The 21,388-nt window shown below is 43.3% G+C and overlaps 1 protein-coding gene across 1 annotated transcript in view; it reads left to right on the top strand.

The window, feature by feature from the left end:
- The first annotated feature begins 710 nt into the window (after positions 1-710).
- Positions 711-21,388, top strand: part of LOC141112989 (stabilizer of axonemal microtubules 4-like) — a 37,215-nt gene continuing 16,537 nt past the window's right edge. The window contains exons 1-7 of the mRNA XM_073606065.1: positions 711-927; positions 4,798-4,933; positions 7,377-7,530; positions 12,461-12,586; positions 15,973-16,036; positions 18,598-18,704; positions 20,821-20,889. Of these exons, the coding sequence (XP_073462166.1) occupies positions 822-927; positions 4,798-4,933; positions 7,377-7,530; positions 12,461-12,586; positions 15,973-16,036; positions 18,598-18,704; positions 20,821-20,889 (762 nt within the window). The 5' untranslated portion in view covers positions 711-821. The remainder of the gene's footprint in view (positions 928-4,797; positions 4,934-7,376; positions 7,531-12,460; positions 12,587-15,972; positions 16,037-18,597; positions 18,705-20,820; positions 20,890-21,388) is intronic.

Below are 21,388 nucleotides of genomic sequence, written 5' to 3'. Positions count from 1 at the left end.
GCAGAATACATTTTGGCCTAAACTGATGAACAAATTAAATTTTTTACATTTTTTTTTTATTGGATATGCTTTATAGCAGTAAGTAAAAAATATTGCTTTTTTTTTCTTCAAAGTTGTCGATCGTTTTTTGTTTGTTTATAGCGCAAAAAATTAAACGCAAAGGTGATCAAATACCACCAAAAGAAAACTCTATTTGTAGGGGAAAAAAAGGACATACATTTTATTTGGCTACAGCATCTGGACTGGACTGGATTAGAGCTCAAAACAGTTATATAGGTAGTTGAAGTATACAGTATATAAGTAAACTGTGTTATTCTTTTCTTTTTATGGATTGTTTAGAGTTAGTATACTTGATACTCATACACCTAATAAACTTATACTGTAAAGCTGACGGGCTAATTTCAGTTATTTATAGCATTTTACTAAAGCAAATCACTTAAAGAATAAATATGATTGCTTGATTGGAAAGCTCTATTTGTGGAAAAGAAAGGACATAAGTTTTATTTGGGTACAACGTCGCACGACCACACAATGGTCAGTTAAAGTAACGCAGTGCCGTATCGCAAAAACTGGCCTGGTCATGAAGGGGGTAAACCTTCCAGAGCTGAAGTGGTTAAGTTGAGAGAATAGATCCAGTCTACAGTGGAGACAGGAAAATGAAAGAAGAATTTGGCCTCTAGTGGTTGATTTTAGCACCGAGAACAGTTGATGTTGTCTGTTGCTATGCTGACTGTAGCCAGGTTACTGAAGTTTGACTTTCTGCAAAGGCATTCTGTGTTCATAAACCCATCAGAGCATTTTTATTCAAGCCTGCCACTACAATGGGGCCGCTTCCAATAGGCAATTCGTCTCCAGGGATTCAGGGCAGTTCTGGAGGAAGCTGTGACCCTCTGAACGTCTATTGTACCAACTACAACAGCTCGTATGGTGAGAGTTAACATAGTGTGGGTAACTGGCTGGGAGGATGTAGTAAATAAAGAGTAAAGACGTTTGTTTTTCAAGGCTTTTTATTAACTATAAATGCAGATTAGTGATGTCAATCATTTTTCCCTAGTTATGAAATATTTGCTAATTGGTAGCTGTAGGTAAAATTGCTTTGTACAAGGTTCTTTGCTTTTTCAAACAAAGGTCTATACAACTTTTTTATTTTAATATAAACGAAAAAAGGTTTAAAATGAAAAAAAAAAAAACACTGATACTTTCTGTTATAAAACATATCCAATAAAAAAAATGTAAAAATCTAATTTCTTCATAAATTGAGGCCAAAATGTAATCTGCTACATGTCTTTGGTTAAAAAAAAAAAAAAAAACAATAAGTGTATTAAAATAATTAGGTTTGTGCAAAAGTTATAGCATCTACAGACTATGGTTTATATGCTGGATTTTACGCAGCTATAGACGCTTTACTGTAATGACGGTGATCAGCGACTTATAGTGGGACTGTGATAGGGTGGCGGACAATCTGCCGCTAACAGACACTATCTGGGAGGGTCACAAACAGACACTGACGTCCCTAGTGACCCTAATACAGTGATCATTGAGAATTATGTACACTGACACTATATACTAATGACACTGGCTGGGAGGGGGTTAAGGGGTTCAAATCTAGGGGTTAACTGTGTGCCTAACAATGTGTAATGTGTGCTGCTTTTACTTTTTGATCTGGCTGTTTTTTCTCCCTTTTTTCTTTTAAGAAGAAAAAACACCCAGATCGCTGTTCCTATGCACACAGAGTTCTGTGCGTCTGTGTGTGATTGGACTCAGCCGATCAGTTGATTTCAGCCAAAATCAAAAAATTTGGCTGAAATCTGCTGCCAAACTCTTTCTGTGTCCAATCACAGCATGAGTCGGCAGGGAGCACTTGCAAGCACTCCCTAAACCCAGAAAAAAGCCATCATGTACATGTACGTGATTATGCCCGTACCTGCCACCCACTCGCAGTATATTTACTGTGAACAGTCAGCAGGTAGTTAAGCGGAACTAAACCCATCAATTTAACAGTTTATAAAAACAATTACATTTGCTTGTGCTATCAACCACACTGTCAACCCATCAAATGGCTGGTGTCATGACTCATCACATGTGCAGCATCATGGCAGTTACAGATTAAACAGAGGCTAAGATGGCAGCTTCTTTGGCTGCAAAGGAAAAGAGTTTAGTTCCATTTTAACACCTTCCTGTCCAGCCTATAGCAGATTGATGGCCGGGCAGGTGCATTACCATCTTGACTGGACGTCATATGACGTCCTTCACATTGCACCGCTCGTGTGCACCCCCATGGACACAGCGCATCACCGATCAGGGTAAAGAGAGGATGATGTAGACTCTTTACTATGTGATCAGCTGTGTCCAATCCCATCTGATCACATGTAAACAAAATGCCAGTTATTGGCATTTCTTTTCCTCAGCGCTGTCAGTGTCTCAGGAAAGGAAAGCTGATAACCAGATTTCCAGTTATATAATTTACACTGGTTATCAGTGCAGCCCCATCAGTGCAGCATATCAGTGCCCATCAGTGCAGCATATCAATGGCACCTATCAGTGCCCATCAGTGCATCCTCATCAGTGCCAATAAATAAGCACAGGTGCAAATTAGAAATTAGTGCTCAAATGTAAATTCAGTACTCAAAAAAATGAATTCTTAAACAAATGTAACTGTGCTCAGGCTGCAGCTAAGTGTATTCACCTTCAGTGAATGTGTGAGAATTAGATAAGTGTGTAGCTGCACCTTCCCTATTATACCCCATTTAAATCAGTGTTAAAAATCCACATAAATGTCTACAGAAATATTGCAGACATTCCACAATTCCAACATATCACAATATAGTCCAATATGTGCTCCTTTAGTGTCCATATATCATTGCTTTTATTCTTCAATTCGTGCTGTTCATGCACCACCCAACAAGAAAAGTGATTATTCTCCATCAGGCAAATTTGTCACTCACCAGATACTTATATATAAACAGTGTTGTTTGAATTAGCCTCCACTTCTCCTGGTATACCTCGTGACCCGGGACAGTACACACCTCTCATCCACTCATGTAATGAAAAGGCTCATCATTGCGCAATATATTTATAAAATTTGAATTCCACTGCTCAAACTATAAAATGGATACTCACATATTTCAGTGCCTCTGGACCGGTGTTCTATCAGAAAGCTGCTACCCATCAGAAATTGCAACTGAAGTGATGTTCAGTCGTGGCCATCTTGGTATACCCAAATTCATCCACCCTAAGCATACAGTCAGAAGACGGCAAGCGGACATCTTTTTACACCTACCGGAGTCTTGCATTTCACACTTATTTTTACCAGTAAACTGAGCTTATATAGTGAAATACAGTATTTTGAAATCTGTCAGACTGGTTTCATGTTAAATCTTAAAATCAGCGGTGTTCTGTCAGATTAGAAAACCTGTGAGATCAGCACACTTGGCGATGATTTTAAAATTCAACACCAAAACAGTGTCACAGGCTTCCAAATACTGTATTTCACTATATAAGCTGAGTTTACTGGTAAAAATATGTGTGAAATGCAAGACATCGGTGATTGTAAAAAGATGTCCACTTACTGCCTCCTGACTGTAGGCTTACTGCAGTCGAGTGCGGGTGTACCAAGATGGCCGTGACGGAACGTCTCTTCCGTTGCATTTTCTGATGGGTAACTGCTTTCTGACAGGACACCGGCACTCAGTCTTTCCAGCAAGCCAGTACAAGTATCCGACACATCGCTCTAGATAATTGAGCCGTCGTGCGTTCCAAATGCTCAGGAAGCTCCTAACCATGGACCAGCCTCATCAGTGCCCATCAGTGCAGCCTCATAAGTGCCAATCAATGCCCATCAGTGAAACCTCATCAGTGCCCATCAATGTAGCCTATCAATGACAATCAGTGCAGCCCCATCATTGCACATCAATGAAGAAGAAAAATTACTTATTTGCAAAATTGTATAACAGAGACAAAGAAAATGGTTTTTGTTTTCAATATTTTCAGTCTTTTTTTTTTTGTTTGTTTGTTTAGCAAAAAATTAAAAGCCCAGTAGTGATCAAATACCATCAAAAGAAAGCTCTATCTGTCTCAAAAAAAATCCAAATTTCATATAGTACAGTATTGCATGACCGCGCAATTGTCATTTAAAGTGCGACAAGTGCTGAAAGCTGTAAATTGGCTTGGGCAGGAAGGGGGCCTGTATTGAAGTGGTTAAGCACCCTTTATGGGCAGGAAGGTGGTAATAGTACACTGTATTGAAGTGGTTAAGCACTCTTTATCAGACTCACTAGGTAAAAAATGTCCCAGCTGCCATATGCAAAGCAAAATCAAGAACATTGCTTGTTTTTATGAACATTTTTACCCCCACCTTTAGCTGAATCTATTCAGATACAGAACCTGTGTAAAGCCAGCCATAGATAGATTGAATCCCAATCCATCTATGAACAGACTGGTTACACTGAAGTTGATCCATTAATCGATTTCACTACAACCAGCCTGCCAGATTTTTTTGCATGTGATTACTGAAGGTGGCTATAGCTGCCAGCAGTACTCATTGTGTTCTTCCCACCGGCAGAACACAATAGCGCTGTGAGAGAGATTCCCTCATCAACACTAACTGTGTTGATGGAGGAATTGAGCAACCCCTGGTTGCAGGAAAGAAAATCACACCATCTTTAGCATTCTTAACTCATATATGTTGGTTACTAAAGGAATGTCATTAGATCACAGATATACAATGCATGTCTCCTTGTTGATGTTGACATAACAGTTGGTTGACTCCTTCAGTAACCTCAAATTGGTCTCATGCAGGTCGCCCACAGTTTGTTCCAGGTGGTGTCCACCATCCTGGGATTCTTACCCACCGCAGCACAGGGTACCAATCAAACTTCCGACCAGCTGTATACTATTCACCCAACATAGACCGGAAAGATAACCCAGCTATGGGGTAAGCTTTCAGTAAAATGTTGTTTAGCCACAATGGAGACAGCCGTGTTTCCAGCTAAAGCAATATTTATGAGAATATATACTGTATGTATGTGGGAACAAGATTAGATCTATGGCAAATAGTATCGGGCAGCAGCAAAACACATCAGGTGGAAACTGATTACTGGGGTCTGCTGATTGCTGTATACATGTATGCAAGAGCTAGATCAGATTTATGGCAAGAGTTAGAAAGCAGTAAAACACTGAAGCAAAAGGCACCAGTGGGGGGGACCTAAATACCTTCCCAGCACCCAACATCAGGTGGAAACTGATTATTGGGATCTACTGGCTGCTGGGAGACACCTGATGGTGAACACTGGAACTACAACCTTCTGCACAGGGAACCACAGTTCCACCAGCAGGTGATCCAAGTCCTGACAAGAGCCCACAAGGGTAGAAGCAGCACAAGGAGCCATTCATGTTTGTTGCAGTGCAAATAGCATGGTGATAGGTAGAGAGAGCAGAGAACCATGAGATGAGCATAAACATCTGCTGCTGCTGCTTACCCGCTTCTCCTTTCACTGTCTAGTCATAGGGTGCAGGTGGGGAGGAGATCTGTTAATTTTCTAGTGCAGATTTACTATCATTATCAAAATGTGTACCCCTCCCTCCCCCTCTTCCCTATTTTTTTTATAACAATCTAAATTTAAAGAATGTGTAAACCCAGCATTTCATAGTCCTGTTATGTGCCTGCTGTACTATGTACTTGTATGAAAAAGTATCCTGTTCTCTTTGTATTGCTTCCTTTGTGTCCTTGTGTTCCTGTTAGCCCCTCTGCTTTCCTATTAAAAGCTGACCACACTAAGCATGAGAACCCACTGTGATCAGTTCTCTAGCTGAGCTGGAAACGCAGCCTGCTCTTTTTCAATGATCAGACATCTGCTACCCCCCCCCCCCATGCACAGCTTATCAATGGGAAGTTCAATGTGCTGCTGTCTCTCCTTCCTCACCTCACCTGCTGCTGAGAACAGAGGGAACATGATCACTTATAAATAATCCCTAATGAGATGCAAATGTCTCCCTTATTATTCTTTCCAGTCCCTGTACTTTCTTTTGACATCACTGATCTTTAACCAATTGTTGTAAACGATGGAACCATTACCTCATTCAGAACATTTGGTTTAATACCAGATAGTGTTAGAGCAGGAAGTCCCTGGGAAGTTAAGGAAGACAGCTCTGCAGTGTACTGCGCACATTTAAAACCATTCTTTAGTAGAGATTATGTTCCCCACTAAGCAACTGATAGCCACAGGACAGAAGAGACCTGCCTATGGACATGTTTGTTAAATCTAAAATATTAAAATATATTTTTTTCCAGCGCTTATGCATCCAAAGGACCCCTATGGGAATTGGTAGGCACTTGCTTCCCAGAGTAGTGGGATCTACAGGAAGCTCCTTTAGCTCCCTTCTAGGATCATACACAGCTGTAAAGACCCCACAATAAGTTGAACCCTGCCTAGTACCAACTAAAACTAAAAAACAGATAGGATTCTACTTTATATACAGTATATGACCAAAATTATTGTGATGGCTGCCTTTACACACACATGACCTTTAATGGCATCCAAGTCTTAGTCAGTAAGGTTCAATATTAAATTGGCCCATCCATTGCAGCTATAACAGCTTCAACTCTTCTGGGAAGGCTGTCCACAAGGTTTAGGAGTGTGTCTATGGGAATATTTGACCATTTTTCCACAAGGTGTTCTATCGGGTTGAGGTCAGGACTCAAGTTCCTCCACCCCAAACTTGCTCATCTATGTCTTTATGGACTTCGCTTTGCGCAGTGGTGCGCAGTCATGTTGGAACAGGAAGGGGCCATCCCCATCAGTTCCCACCAAGTTGGGAGCATGAAATTTTTGAAAATGTCTTGGTATGCTGACGCCTTGAGAGATCACTTCACTGGAACTAAGAAGCCAAGCCCAACACCTGAAAAACAACCTCACACCATAGTCTCCCCTCCACCAAATGATTTGGACCAGTGCACAAATCAAGGTCCATAAAAACACGAATGAGCGAGTTTGGGGTGAAGGAACTTGACTGGCCTGCACAGAGTTCTGACCCGATAGAGCACCTTTGGGATGAATTAGAGCAGAGACTGCGAGCCAGGCCTTCTCGTCCACTTCAGTACCTGACCTCACAAATGCGCTTCTGGAAGAATGGTCAAACATTCCCATAGACACACTCCTAAACCTTGTGATCAGCCTTCCAAGAGAAGTTGAAGCTGTTATAGCTGCAAAGTGTGGGCCAACTCAATATTGAACCCTACGGACTAAGACTTGGATGCCATTAAAGTTCATGTGAGTGTAAAGGCAGGCGTCCCAATATTTTTATATATAGTGTACATTTTTGGTCAAACTGGACACCTTGATAAACATGCTAAACGTTCCTTCTCATTTCTTTCTTAGGTTAATGCTGAGGAACAATTACACATCAATCACCAACAGAGATTTTGTCCCTCACCAAAATGTGACAGGAACAGAGCCGTTGCCCCACACACTATCCTCTCCACAAAGTGGATTCATCAGGAGCAGTGAAGTCACCATACCTAAATCCAGAGCTGTGAGTACTGGCTATATGTAATGACATTTTACCATCTAATTCAATGCACCAAGGACCAGCAAGAAGTGTGAAAATGTGAATAAAAAATATATAACCCTTGCTGCCACTTCAAAATTTGTGTAAACACAAATCCTACAAAACATATATAAATGTGAATAGCGCTAGGTTTCAAAATCAATCACTAAGGGGTTGCCTTACTAAAGGCAAGTAGACTGTGCATTTTGCAGTTGCTCCAGACCTTAGTAAATGAGCAGAAGCTCTGCTGACTTCCATCATCCAATCATGTGCAGGCAAAAATGCCTTTTTTTCCGATTTTGCTTGCACGTGATTGGGTATTCTTTGCAAAGTGAAGCTTTACCTCATTTACTAAGCTCTGCAGCAACTGCACTTGCAGTCTATTTGCCTTTTAGTAAATCAACGCCTAAGTGTCATAAATACAAACTATAGTGCAAAAATTCTACAGTGAATGCAAATCCACCAGGCTATATACTCTATAGCCCACAATCAGTTTCCAACAAGAGTGTCAAAAGATAGTACGATGAGACAGATAAGTGTGCTCCACAAATTCCATGCACCTCCAGTGCCACAGTGTACTCTCTCAGTGACTGTGTACCTCTCTCCATGCAAACTGAGATTAACTGGATAATATGACCCAAATAATAAGTGGGTCATACAGTGTACTTGGGTATATCAGGACCTCCACCTCCCATGCCACTACGAATCTCCCTACTACCACTGGACTCTCAAATGTGTATGCTCATTGGAAGAATAAAAAAGACCGCAAAGCAACATCATAGCGCAACCCATTTTTCAAAATTTCCCAATAAACATGCATGTAACACTTTTGTTATTCCACTCACATGTAACAGTGACTCCTACTAAGCTCCAACAATGGTTCCCGAAGCTTCAGCAGCTTCCTGAAGATACCAATGCCGGTGAAACGCGGTGGGTGGGGTTTACGAGACACCTATGTCGCTTCTGACGGGTGAAATGCACGCCACTCCCAGGTTTCTGGGGTAGTGGCAGACAGCGAGTACATCATTGCTGGAGGAAATCTCCCGAAAGGGACATCCACAGAAAATAAAACATGGCAGGCATCTTAACCATCTTACATACACTTTAAGTAAACCATTCAAAATGACAATATGAGGCCTGCCATTTCTACTTGCTTCTGAAAAATCTATTTACCTAGTTTTTATACTGACTTTCTGACAACAGTACTTGCTAACCTGCAACAAGTAAGTAGATCAGGAAAGTTGAAGCAAAGTCAGAAGTCCTGGTCCTCATGCTTTCTCTGGGTCAGGGACTTGTTGGGGAATTTTGAGCAAGGCTTTAGTAAGGCTACAGGCCTGATGGTCATGGTCTTGTCCCCTTCAGTGCTCCTAACCTCATAGATAGTTAATACACAAGAACGTGTACAATTTATAGTTTGTTATGTTGGAACTCTGGGTTTTCATGCTCTAATGCCGCGTACACACAACCGTTTTTTTCGTTGGAATGAACTCTGACGTTTTTTTCAACGGAGTTCCGCTGCAACAGACTTGCCTACACACGATCACACCAAAGTTCGATCGTTTAGAACGCGATGACGTACGACGGGACTAGAAAAAGGAAGTTCAATAGCCAGTAGCCAGTAGCTGCCCTTGCGTCTTTTTTGGCCTGTCGGAATAGCATACAGACGAATGGTTTTACCGATAGGAACTGATTCCGTCGGAAAGATTTGAAACATGTTCTATTTCTAGGTCCGTCAGAATTTTCGAAAGAAAAAGTCAGATGAAGCACACACAAGATGGGAATGTCCAATGGAATGATTCCTTCGGACCTTTTCTGCCGGAAAGTCCCGTCGTGTGTACGCGGCATAAGTGAGCTTGTTATGACTAAACTATGAGACTGTCTTCTGGGAATTCAACGTTTTGGAGCAACCATTCTAGGAGTTCTGTGGATTCCTAGACTTCCTCTAGAGGCCACTAGGGAATCCTCAAGCAGTGTATAATGACCTCCTATCTGATGGTGCCTGCATAGTTTTGGAGCCAACGCCACTTGATAGAGCCAGCAACATGACACCAATGACCTTTTTAGTGATCGTTAAAAAATATGTCAATCCAAAATTTCATATCCCTGACATGTTTCTGCTCTACCATTTACTCGTATGAAAAAGTATCCTGCTCTCTTTGTATTTCTTCCTTTGTGTGAAATCCCTGGTGTTCCTGCCAGTCCCTCTGCTTTCCTATTAAAAACTGACCACACCAGGCATGACAGCACACAGTGGTCAGTTCTCTTGCTGTGCTGAGAACTCAGCCCGCTCTCCTCCAATGATGAGACTTGTCCTGACACGCCCCCTCCCCGCTACATCCGCACAGTCATTTACTGGGAAGACCAGTGTGCTGGTGTTTCTCCTCCCCCAGCTCGTCAAACACAAGACCTGCTGGTTGAATCCGACCCTCCAGGTCATTTGATGTGGCCCTCACACCTCTACTGCAGCTGCAGTACCCCCCCTCGTCTCCAGCTCCCCTTGTCTCAGCAGTCTGCAGCAAAGAGGAGGACAGAACTCCTCCTACAGATCCTGCACCTCTCTGTGAAGCTGCAGCACCCTCTCCACTTTCCCTGGTCTCAGCATTCAGCAGACTCCAGCAGCTGACTCCAGCCTTTCTCCAGAGCCTGCACTTTCTGCTTTCAAACACCACCCCCAGCTCCTCCCCAGCAGCAGCACATGGTAAGGGGGGATCCACTGTGATGTAAGGAAGGGTGAGGGACTCTTGATTTCTGATGGTGGGTGCTCCGGACATATAGTCTTACAGATGCAACCAGTCTTTTAAGGGCAACTATAATGCTGATGCGGCCTGCAATAAAATCAAATTTGACACCCTGTTCTAGAGGGTAACTTAGGTGGGTTTGGTTGGTATTAATGATGGGTATGTCATATTCTAATCAGCTTCTTTGCAAAGTTGAGCAAATTGGTATAAATACTGTATATCATCAAACTGTAAACAATCTAGCACTTTCCTTTTGCTGTTAAAGTGCACAATATATTCATTTAATAAGCGTGGATTATATTTTCACCATATAGGACAGAGGTCTGGGTTCTTTTACAACAACTCAAAACACTGAAGCAAGAGGGTCAGCATGACAGCCAAGCAACTAATCTTTGCAGAATAAGAAGCCAGGAATGGCATCCTCTGTTTGCCTCAGGAAAGGCTTCCTGTGTCTCTGACCATACTCTATGGAGGAGCAGCATTTTCACCCTAGGCCGCTTTCCTGATTTGGACTACAAACACCTCCTCCTCTCCTCGCTGCCATAACATAGGGGAAGGTGTTCTGTAGCTCCAGGCAAATTTAAACACATCAGTTAATGCAGTTATGTCTTCCTCAAACAATTATTAAAGCCTTTTTTGCCATTCCTTTTGCTATCCCATTTATTGGTACCTGTGCTTAGAGCCTATTGTGGTTTTTATGTTTTGAACTTGATACAGGTTTTCATAGGGAAAATTACACTTTGACAAATCATGTACATGTACTAAAAGAATGGTGGGCCTGCTCTTGCTCACCTCTCCTACTGAAAATACATGTTGCCTTGGGCGTCCGCAGAACTTTTTTTCAGGGGGGGAGAATCATTTTAGGGTCACCCATGCACCGCCCCTTTTCGACAATACAATTATCACATTATCATGATCAGAGACTGCAGACATAGTACCGTCCCTAGGATAAGTAATGGATAATGGCCAACAGGCCCTCTTACCAGACCCAGCGAAACTGCAGCAGTGATCCCTCTGGCTGGACGATCTCTCACTCTGGGTTCCCCGGGGGAAACTCTGGTTAGTAGTTGGTGTAGCATGTCTGTACCCTGGTAGTGGCTCAGTCTTTCTCTCTCTGGTGGTGCTGGGCAGCATGGCTCTCTGGGGGCGCTGGGCAGCGTGGCTCTCTCTCTGGGGGCGCTGGGCAGCGTGGCTCTCTCTCTGGGGGCGCTGGGCAGCGTGGCTCTCTCTCTGGGGGCGCTGGGCAGCGTGGCTCTCTCTCTGGGGGCGCTGGGCAGCGTGGCTCTCTCTCTGGGGGCGCTGGGCAGCGTGGCTCTCTCTCTGGGGGCGCTGGGCAGCGTGGCTCTCTCTCTGGCTTCTGCCCAGCTCACTCCTTATTCTTTGTCCTGTAGCGCTCTCTCCCTCAGCTTTCGTCCAGGCTGCAGTCTCTCAATCTCTCTCTTGATCGAGCTGTAGCCTCCTCCCTGTGGAAAATGGGGGCGCCAATCTTTGGGACTACATGTCCCATGATGCTCTCCTCTCCTAGTCTCCTTTGATTGGCCCTCAGTTATGGCCAATAGGAAAGGAACGTAGCGGGCAGGAAGCTGGGCGGGGAACCTGGTGAGAGCCGCCGTCTCTTCTCCCTGACAGGAGAAAGGGGAGGCGAGCGGGGGAAACCTCTGATAGCCCGCAGCTCGCCTTTCTCCTGTCACAATGCCGCCGAGTTCTCTGCTGGATTGAGCAGGGAAAAGAACCCAAAGTCACACTACACCGATGGGGGGGCTTAACAGCACCTTGATGGTGTCACCCCACTGGCGGGTGGCACCCAGGTGCGGGCTGCCCGCACTCGATATCGACACAACTGTGCTGAATTTAAAATCTGATCCCTGATTTCAGAGGGGGGGCACTTGACCCCCCTTGCCCCTACCTGTGGACACCCATGCATGTTGCCTGTCCATAATGCTGCTCCAAAGGCTTCAATACTCTGCAAGTCACTGGCCTGGAACAAGCCTGCAGATCAGGATTTCTGACTTTGTGTTCTGTTCTGGGTCAAAGACATGGTAAGCCAGGGACAGCCAAGCAAGCAGCATCTTCAAGAAAGTGGTCAGCAATTTTAATGTACAGATTTTTTTCAGTGCCGCCTTTCTTTAATCTGTTTTGCCAGGATGATCTCATGAGTTTTACCTATATTTTGACAGGTGAAGACTGTGCACTTTAACACACGGGATCACAGTTCTGGAGTTATTGCTGGCATCCCACCACATCGACCTCTGCTGCTTATGCCTCATGGAAAAGGATCCCCTGAAGTTGAAAATCTCCGACATGTGAGTTGTAGAGAAGTTAAAGATTAATATTAAATTACTGCTAGAAATAGACAGCCTCAACATCTGTAACAATAAACTCTGAACATGTTTGTGTTATTTTTGTAATTTGTAGGGAGTTTAATAGTAATAATGTGTTCTTGATGCAAATAATTAGAATGGCTGACAATTAGCATTATGATGAAAATTTTTAGGGGATCCCAAGGATCTGTAATAATTGCAGTTTGCATGTTAGGTGGAAGCTTATTGTGTATCTCTAGCCAAATGCTTTTTATTTTTATAGATATGGTTGCGTTAAAATGAAAAAAAAAAGTGCTATTATTCCTACTAAGTTGGGCTAACCCATCATCTCTATAGAGTCTGTAGTCATGCCTATGCACTGTAACACTGGCCTTGGTAGAAAACTATTGAAAAAACTGCCTAGGCAGTCTTGAAATGTCACGAAACTCACATCGTAAAAAAGCTATCAATAAATGATTTATTACATGCTGTTTATACACAGTCACTATGAGATTCGTTTTCTGTAATCTGCAAAAACCTGGTTGATCCTATTGCTCTTGATCTCCCCCTTCTGTTCATATCCCAGCTAGGAATTTTGCAGAGCAGTGTTGGTAGCTTTGCACGTGCTCAGTTTTCAGTGAGTTTCTATGCTGAGCATTTCCTCCCTATCACATCTGAGCAGCCCATGTGACTATAGAGTCACACATGTTGACATTATACACAGTGGTAAATGACAGCCCACTCCCTCGTGCCCACAAACCAGCTAAACACAATAGGGGTGGGATATTGCATGTAGATTGATGGAGGCTTCACCTTTCACTTATTCTAAGACACAGGCTGGAGGGGTGTGACACAACCTGTGACTGGCAGAAATCCGTCCACACCATGTTATTGCCAAAAATAATAAAGATTTGATTTTTAAATATATATTTTTATGACGATTGAAAACAGTTTATTGATATTAATTATTTATGTGTACTATTTATTCCAAAGGCTGTTTTTTTAACATATGACCAGCAGCAGAGGACTAGAAGCTCCTCCTGCTTATGTTTCCCTTCAGACAGGCTGGGAAATATCTGGGCCATGTGACAGCTGAATATCAGTTAGGAAAAAGGTACTTAGATGTTTTTTTTTAAATATTTACATTGCCATCATCCATATACAGAAATAGAAGGGACAATGTAAATTAAACAGTGCATGTTTAGTATCACTTTAAGCAGGTCAGTGATGCATTTAATGTCTGTCTTTGAGTTTAGATAGGAGGGGGGTCAGGAAACCTGTACTGAGTTTTTAGGCTAAAAGTACACCTATACTTTAATGCATGCATATATGTGTGAAAGCATTTGAAAACTAACAATGCTGCTCACCCCCCTCCCGTCGGTCAGTTAGTCAGTCAGGGCACTTACCCCATCTTGCGGGCAGTGAGCAGGGGGTAGCGGCGGTGGCTTCTGTTCAGGCTCGGGCCTTGGTTCCGCAGCGTCGTCTCCCTCCTCCTCCTGGCGGCCAATCAGATCTCATCTCCTTTTGGCCAATCAGGTATTCGGTCTCATGACCTGCTTCCTTATTGGCTGGGAGGATCAGTGTGAGAATAGCGAATATTCATTCGCTATTCTCACACAGCTGGGTGGGCTCAGAGCGCAATGCTCTGCGCCCCAAGCCCACCCTTTTTTAAAGCCTATTAGAGCCTCTGGCTCTAATCACGTGCTTCAAACCCCCTCCCCCCCCCCATTGGAATTCATGCATCCGGCACCCTGTATGTAGATCAGGGGGCCGGACGTATGGATGGGGGGGTGGCGCCCCTGTACCCCTAATGTATGGGCAGCCACTGCTTTCTGATAGAGCAGATTGCATCTTTAGCTGCCTAACAACCAGAATGTGATGGGCATGCAGTGCCAAACCCAGAAAATTGCATTCAGAACTGTGGAACTCTCAGACAAGAAGGGCAGTTTGAACCAGCAAGTGACCACATGAGATGGGGAACTGCTTTGAAGAGTTAAAGAGGAACTACACTGCATCTGAGCACCACAAACCAAAATGCAATTTAATTCATTTTTAATATTCAAAGCAAACTCCCCCATCCATCTATGTTTTCATGCTTTATTTTGCTGAGAATTCTCTTTGAAAAACACCCCCTATTGAATATGATTCATGAAGCATTTACTTCCTGGAATCCATCTGCCCTTAGCTCAAGCATGCATGCAGGAGAGTGTGCTGAGAAAATCCCTCCTCCTCTTCTCCCCTCCTGAAGACTCCTGGGATGTATGACATTTGCCTAGACCTGGAAACCAGGAAATAACTAAAGAAATGTAAAAATAAAAGTTTAAAATAAGTAAATACGATAAACTTTCCTATCTATTTACTAATGTTAGCAGCATAAGGATTAAAAATAGTCAATGTTGATTGAGAGAGTGAAGTTCTGCTTTAAGCCTGTGCTTAACTTGTTGATTATTTTCATAATAAGGATTTATTTGATAATTTAGCATGCTGTCATTGTGATTTCATGATACCAGCCTTCTGATAAGTTGGGCTAAGGTAGGATTTGTATTTCCTAGTGTGTCTTTAGTGCAGGTGTTTCATCAGATTGGGCGACCCGTCAGAATGTGTAACGGAAGTGACGTTCCGTCACCGCCATCTTGCTACACCCCACACTCCTCCACAGTAAGGATACAGTGAGAAGGGGGAAAGCCGACATCTTGTTACACCCACCAGTGTTTTGCACTTATTTTTAACAGTAAAGTGAGTTTACAGTGAAATACAGTACATAGAACTCTGTCTGACAGGTTAGATGTTGCATTTTAAAAGCAGCGGCAAGCCTGCTCATCTCATAGGTTTACTAATCTTACAGTCAGACGGAGTTCTAAGTACTGTATTTCACTATATAAACTCATTTTACTGTTAAAAATAAGTGTAAAATGCAAAGCTCCGGTGGGTGTAACAAGATGTCCGCTTTTCCCCTTCTCAGTATATCCTTACTATGGAGGAGTGCGGGGTGTAGCAAGATGGGGGCGATGAAACGTCACTTCCGTTACACATTCTGACGAGTCACCTAATCTGACGAAACAGGAAATATGCAAAAGTCTCCCCAGTGTGGACACTGATAGCAAAGAAAACCACCCAAAGGTTCTAACCCTTATTCAGTCTGCCTAGTTTTGGCTGGAGTTGCTCTTTGACCACATAGGAAGTGAAGGAGGGTCTAACTAATGGGGGGGACATAGCAAAATCTGAAGGCAGCTCTAAACTTCTTCTAGTTGCCCAAAACTAAAATACTAACAGAAGTGATTGAAATTAGGACCGCTTATGAGGTTGTTTCCTTGACTGTATTGTACAGAATAGAATAGTGTTCAGCTTCTCTCTGCCTCTAACAATGTGAATTTTCCTATTTGCCATAGGGTCCATCTTTTATGTCCACAGAATACAAAACCAAATTCAATGTACAATCACCTCATCGTACAGGTGAGTCACTAAATGAAATGTGGGGGTTCTTCCATCCATTGACTTTTCACATATCTATGGATACTGGCAGGGTGAATCATCAGCTAGCTTTGCACATTCTTTTGGGACTTAGGATGACAGCTTAAGTTTCCAAGTGTACCCAGCAGCCACAGCCATTGCAAAGCTATTAAATCACACTAGGTAACTGCAATTACGTGATTGACAAATCGTGTCATGTTAAAGCGGGAGTCCACCTAAACAAATACTGCAGCTGCTGACTTTTAATAAATGGACACTTACCTGCCCCAGGGTCCAGCGATGTCGGCAGCCGACACCAATCACTTGCTCGACTCTCGGTAGCTGCCGCCGCCAACCTAGTTGAGGGAATCAGGAAGAGAAGCATTGCGGCTTCACTTCCTGGTTCCCTGCTGCGCATGCGCGAGTCGCGCTGCGTGTCATAACTGGTCCCCGCTATCTCCTGGGACCTGTGTATTTCCCAGGAGACAGCGTGGAGGGACGGGAAGAGGCGTAGACTCCCGTGGGAGTCTATGCCAGGAAGCGGGTGCAAATACCGGTCTTAGACAGGTATCTGCACCCCCCTCCCCCCTGAAAGTGCCAAATGTGACACCGGAGAGGGGAGGGTTCCGAAAAGCGGAAGTTCCATTTTTGTGTGGAACTCTGCTTTAATATATGAACCATAAAGTGTATATTCATGAGGTTCCAAATGCGGACTGCACCAGAATAGGTCTGCATGCATACATAATACAGTTGGCATTTAGGTTATCCTATCATGAGAAAAGTACAGGGACCGCCATTGCTGGCCTCCTTTTAATAATGTTTGTTGCTTGGTGTCAACTTTATCAGTCAAAGATCCAGTCACAAAAGTATCAAAATTCCTTATCTTTATACTTGCTCCAGGTCACTGGATACAGAGTGAAAGAATGAGAGCGCCAAGCCATTGGGATCAGTCCAAATTTATTCTTTATTAGTCACAATCAGGGCTTTTTTTCAGCAGATATGCAGGAGAACGCAGTTCCGGCACCTCTAACATTGAATGTATGTAATGGCAAGGGGTGCTGGTGGTTCTATTGATTCTAGCTGCTGAGGGATCTATTGTTGCTGGAAGGGGTCTATAGTTGGGAGGGTCTGTTGTTGCTAGTGGGGGAATCTATTGTTGCTGGGTATGATCTACCATTGAGGGAGGATGTCTATTGTTCCTGGGGGGATCTACTGTTGAGTGAGGGGTCTATTGATGTTGGCTGCTAGGCAATATACTTTTGCTGGAGGGGATCTATTGTTGATGGCGGGGTCTGTTACTGCTGAAGGTATCTATTTTACTGTTTTTCTTGTTATAATTAACAAATTCCGCACAAATTTTTTAGGACAAAAAAAATAATTATACTTGGTTCTGTATTCTCTAAAAGCGGCGGTTCTGGAAGGTGGCTAGGGGGTGATACCAAGGGACGTTCTCAAAGGTGGGTAGGGGGCAGAGACAAGGGGTGACTCGGAAGGGGGGACCACCCACACCTATCCTGAGAAAAAAAGCCCTGGTCACAATACAGTATTCTCGCATGAGTTGACAGCCAACATAATTAGGGGGTTATGCTCAGATCCCACTTCATCAGGGTTTAATCACATTGTGTAAGAGGAATCTGTATGGAAGATCAATCCTTAGTTTTACTTCCTTGTAATTGTAGTTTGAAGCTTTTACAGTTAAGTTGGCTAGTAGCCTGACAACAGAGTGGGCTTCTAATTGCTGTCAGCTCCATATAGACCATTTTATTGTGACAAGTGATATGTCTGGACAGCTTGGTGCGCTTACCCTTTCTTCGCTCCATATAAGCTGATTTAACCAGGAACCCTGACAGGGCTCCACTGGGCAAAAGAAAGCTACTATTTGAAACTTCCACTAATCTTGCAGTCCAGTGTTCTACCGCCCTGTCACTCAAGGAAGGCATCTAGAGCATCAGCATGACATCCAGGCCAGAGCCAAATGTATAAGAGGGCAAAAGGGGAAATTGTCCTGGGCCCCCAGCCAGAAGGGGGCTCCTTTCTATATAAAAACTTAAGAATTGAAAAAAATTGTTTATTTTATTCAAATGTATCTTGAGATGCAGTATTTTGCCTGCAAACACATGTAAAACTTTTTTACGCTAGCACAGGTAGCCTGTAGTGGTGCATGACCTCATAATGACATTGTGTCACACATTTTTTAAATGAGAATGCTATTGTTAACTGAAAACTAAAAAGTAAATAGCAGTAAAGCTATGTAACTTGTAATTTGCCTACATAAACATCTGCTTGGCATATATTTACATGTATACATGTATTTACTTAAGATATATAACTCATTTAATAATGAAATAAACAGACTTTTATGTGAAAATTTGATGATTTGGCACAGATTTTAATTCTTTTGTATAAGGGGTCCACTGAACCTGAAGTGCCTCGGACTCATAGGATATGGGTTGTATATTTGCCAGGCCCGGTCATATCAAGGCAGTATATTTTGCAGTAACAAGAGCAAAAAAGTGAACACTGTATCATGATTCTGTTATCACCCGCATTCCTGTTATTTCTAGGCACCTTTCAAAATTCTGTTATCGGAGCGATGGAAAATTCAGGATTCACTGAGGGGTCAGCCATGGAACCCATTACCCATGATCCACATTCACAGCACCGTGTGCCGGTAAAATTTATAATGCAAGCGCTCTATTTACTGCCCTGGATAATAAAAGATAACAATTTAAAGGCAAACCCTTTTTAAAACCCTTATTTAATCAGAAACCTTTGATGAACTTACAGAAAGCAAAGTTCCTGCGCAGTACTTCAGTTTTTTATCCAGTCATAGCTGTACAGTATGAACCCCTTTTGTTTGTCTGGTGATAAGTGAACCCCTTCTTGTGATAGGGGAGAAATTCCCAAACACACCCAGTACAGGCTCATTACATCAGTAGTTGGTGTACCCCTGGTGGTTTGTCTGGTTAAAAGTACACTACAATTAAAACTGTAAATTAAATATTGAGATTTACAAAGAGTATCACCCCCCCATAGGCATTTGGGCACTACCCCACAACCTTTTATAAGTAATCTGATGATCCTGGAATGCACCTTTATGAGGTGTTGGAACCATCTACTGTAATGGAGAGGTTTGGGGTTATAAAAGAAAAAAAAAACAGACATACATGCTGCAGCTGTCCCACATCAGCTTGAGAACTGAGTGATCACATGGCTGCTGATCGCTCAGTTCTCGGTCTTCTCTGAGCGGAGAGCAGTGACTGTCAGTCACCGGGTCTCTTCTCTGCCCCTCCAGTGTCCACTGGAGCGGAGAGGGGCGACCACCGCTGGCTCTAGCTTTAAGCCACATGCCGAGAGCTGGAGCCAGCTGTTAATCAGGCAGCTGGGATGGATCCTGACAATATGGTTCGGATCCTTCCTGAGACTGGAGCGGCTCAGTAACATCAGCTGCCAGTGGGCTTTAGCCAACTGTCGGCTGATTCTGAGTCACAGGAGTGCAAAAGTAAGTGCACTCCTGTGAAGCAAAAGAGAAGAAGGACCAAAAAAGCTTTGCCCATATTTCTCTTTTAAAGAACATCTGTTTTTAAAAAAATGTTGCTAATGTGGATTTCATTGTGTGCATTGCATAATGTGAAAATGTTTCACTTTTTAAAAATATCTTATTTTTTATTTGACCTCTGGGTGAGTTCCTTTAGGGGTAGTGAGCCACTCACTTGTAATGAAATTCATTCTTTCTCCTCCTCTTATGAGCTAATTTGAAGGGTTGCCAGCAGTGGCGGCTGGTGGTATATTTTTTTTGGGGGGGGGCAGCAAACAATGACCCGCAGCCCTAAATCCCCCCCGGTCAGTGGGTTGGTTCCGCACTTACCCCATCTAGGTCGCATGTAGCGCATCCTCCGAGCAGCGGCTTCCCCTGCGTCTCCTCCTCCTTATCATCACAACGGCTTCCGCCGTGCATCACCTCCCTCCTAATAGGGGTCCAATAGGATTGCTTCTCCTCTCGGCCAGTTGGGTAACGGGTCTCAGGACCCACTTCCTGACTGGCCGGGAGGAGAATCAGGAAGACAATAGCGAATATTAATTCACTATTGGGACACAAATGGGTGGGCTCAGGGCGCAGTGCTCTGTGCACCGATCCTACCCATTGTTTAAGCTAATTAGAGCCTCAGGCTCCAATCATGTGCTTCTAAAAAAAGAAAACCCCCATTGGAATCCATGCGTCTGGCACCCTGCATGTAGATTAGGGGAGCGGCGTCCCTGCATCCCATATGGATGGGCTGCCACTGGTTGCCAGCCTGAAGTAGCGCCCCAGGATCACGCACGTTTGGTTGACAATGCCACTGTTACATTGCAAGGTAGTGGGTGAGGGCCCATTCACACTGTACTGCTGCAATGCACTAAAATGCAGATGCACATGATCCTAATGTTATAAAACATGTGGTGTTCATATCACTGGGTTGCTTTGCTGTATGTTTTTATTTCTGTTCTAAATTGGTGTGATAGCACGTTATATTAAAAATTACAAATTAAAGGGAAGTTGAATTGCCAATGCATAGGTGTGTATGAGCCAGTGTTATCACCCTGAAAAAGAAAGTATCAGGCTTAGGTAAAATTTAAATACATAATAAAAAAAAAAGCTACAGAATAAATAACATTAATTCAGCTGCTAGACTTACAGTGTACATATGCTGCAATATATTTAAGTCTAGTCTAGTTATTAATATATTTTTATGTGCATTTGTGATAAAGCTAGTGATGTCAGCTTCACATGTTTTTGTTTTTTGCAGAAGGGGTATCACCGACTGATGGGACTCAGTATCACCAAGACCGATTTTCTGCCAAGCTCCTTATTGCAGGTATACGCTTAATTGTGTTTTCTTTTTGTGTTTGTAATGCGAGGGTCCAGAAAAGAGGGAGAGATGAGGGCGCTCTGGTGAGGCTGGGTATCCAGCCCTTAATAGCAGTGGAGAGATGGCACCGAAGACAGCACTTTGTAGAGAAGAAGCACCTTTGGAGGGTCATAAAGGAAAGAGAAAGGCGCCTCTAAGTGCAGTGGTTAAAAGATTTTTTTACAGACACAATGGAGTTAAAAACACATGCAAGAGAGTAAGAGGTCATAGGCATATAATGATTAGTCCTCAAGGGGATCGCTGTAATCCTCATCTGTCTGGGGGAGAGAGAGAGCCGTCCTGCTGCTGTTAGAGTCCTTGGTGAGGCGTCCCGGGTTCTGGAACCAAGCTGGAACACATGTGGCTGATGTAACTTCAGGTAAAGGTGGTGGGCAGTAATGCATTTCTGGGCATGCACGGCTCCTTCGTCAGACTCCTGCTTTGCTCCGCGGGCATCACGGCGGTT

Source organism: Aquarana catesbeiana, linkage group LG11 (genome assembly GCF_042186555.1).
Source record: "Aquarana catesbeiana isolate 2022-GZ linkage group LG11, ASM4218655v1, whole genome shotgun sequence".
Lineage (NCBI taxonomy): Eukaryota > Metazoa > Chordata > Amphibia > Anura > Ranidae > Aquarana > Aquarana catesbeiana.
The sequence above is the reverse complement of the archived record's forward strand: the minus strand, read 5'-3'. Positions and strand labels throughout refer to the sequence as shown.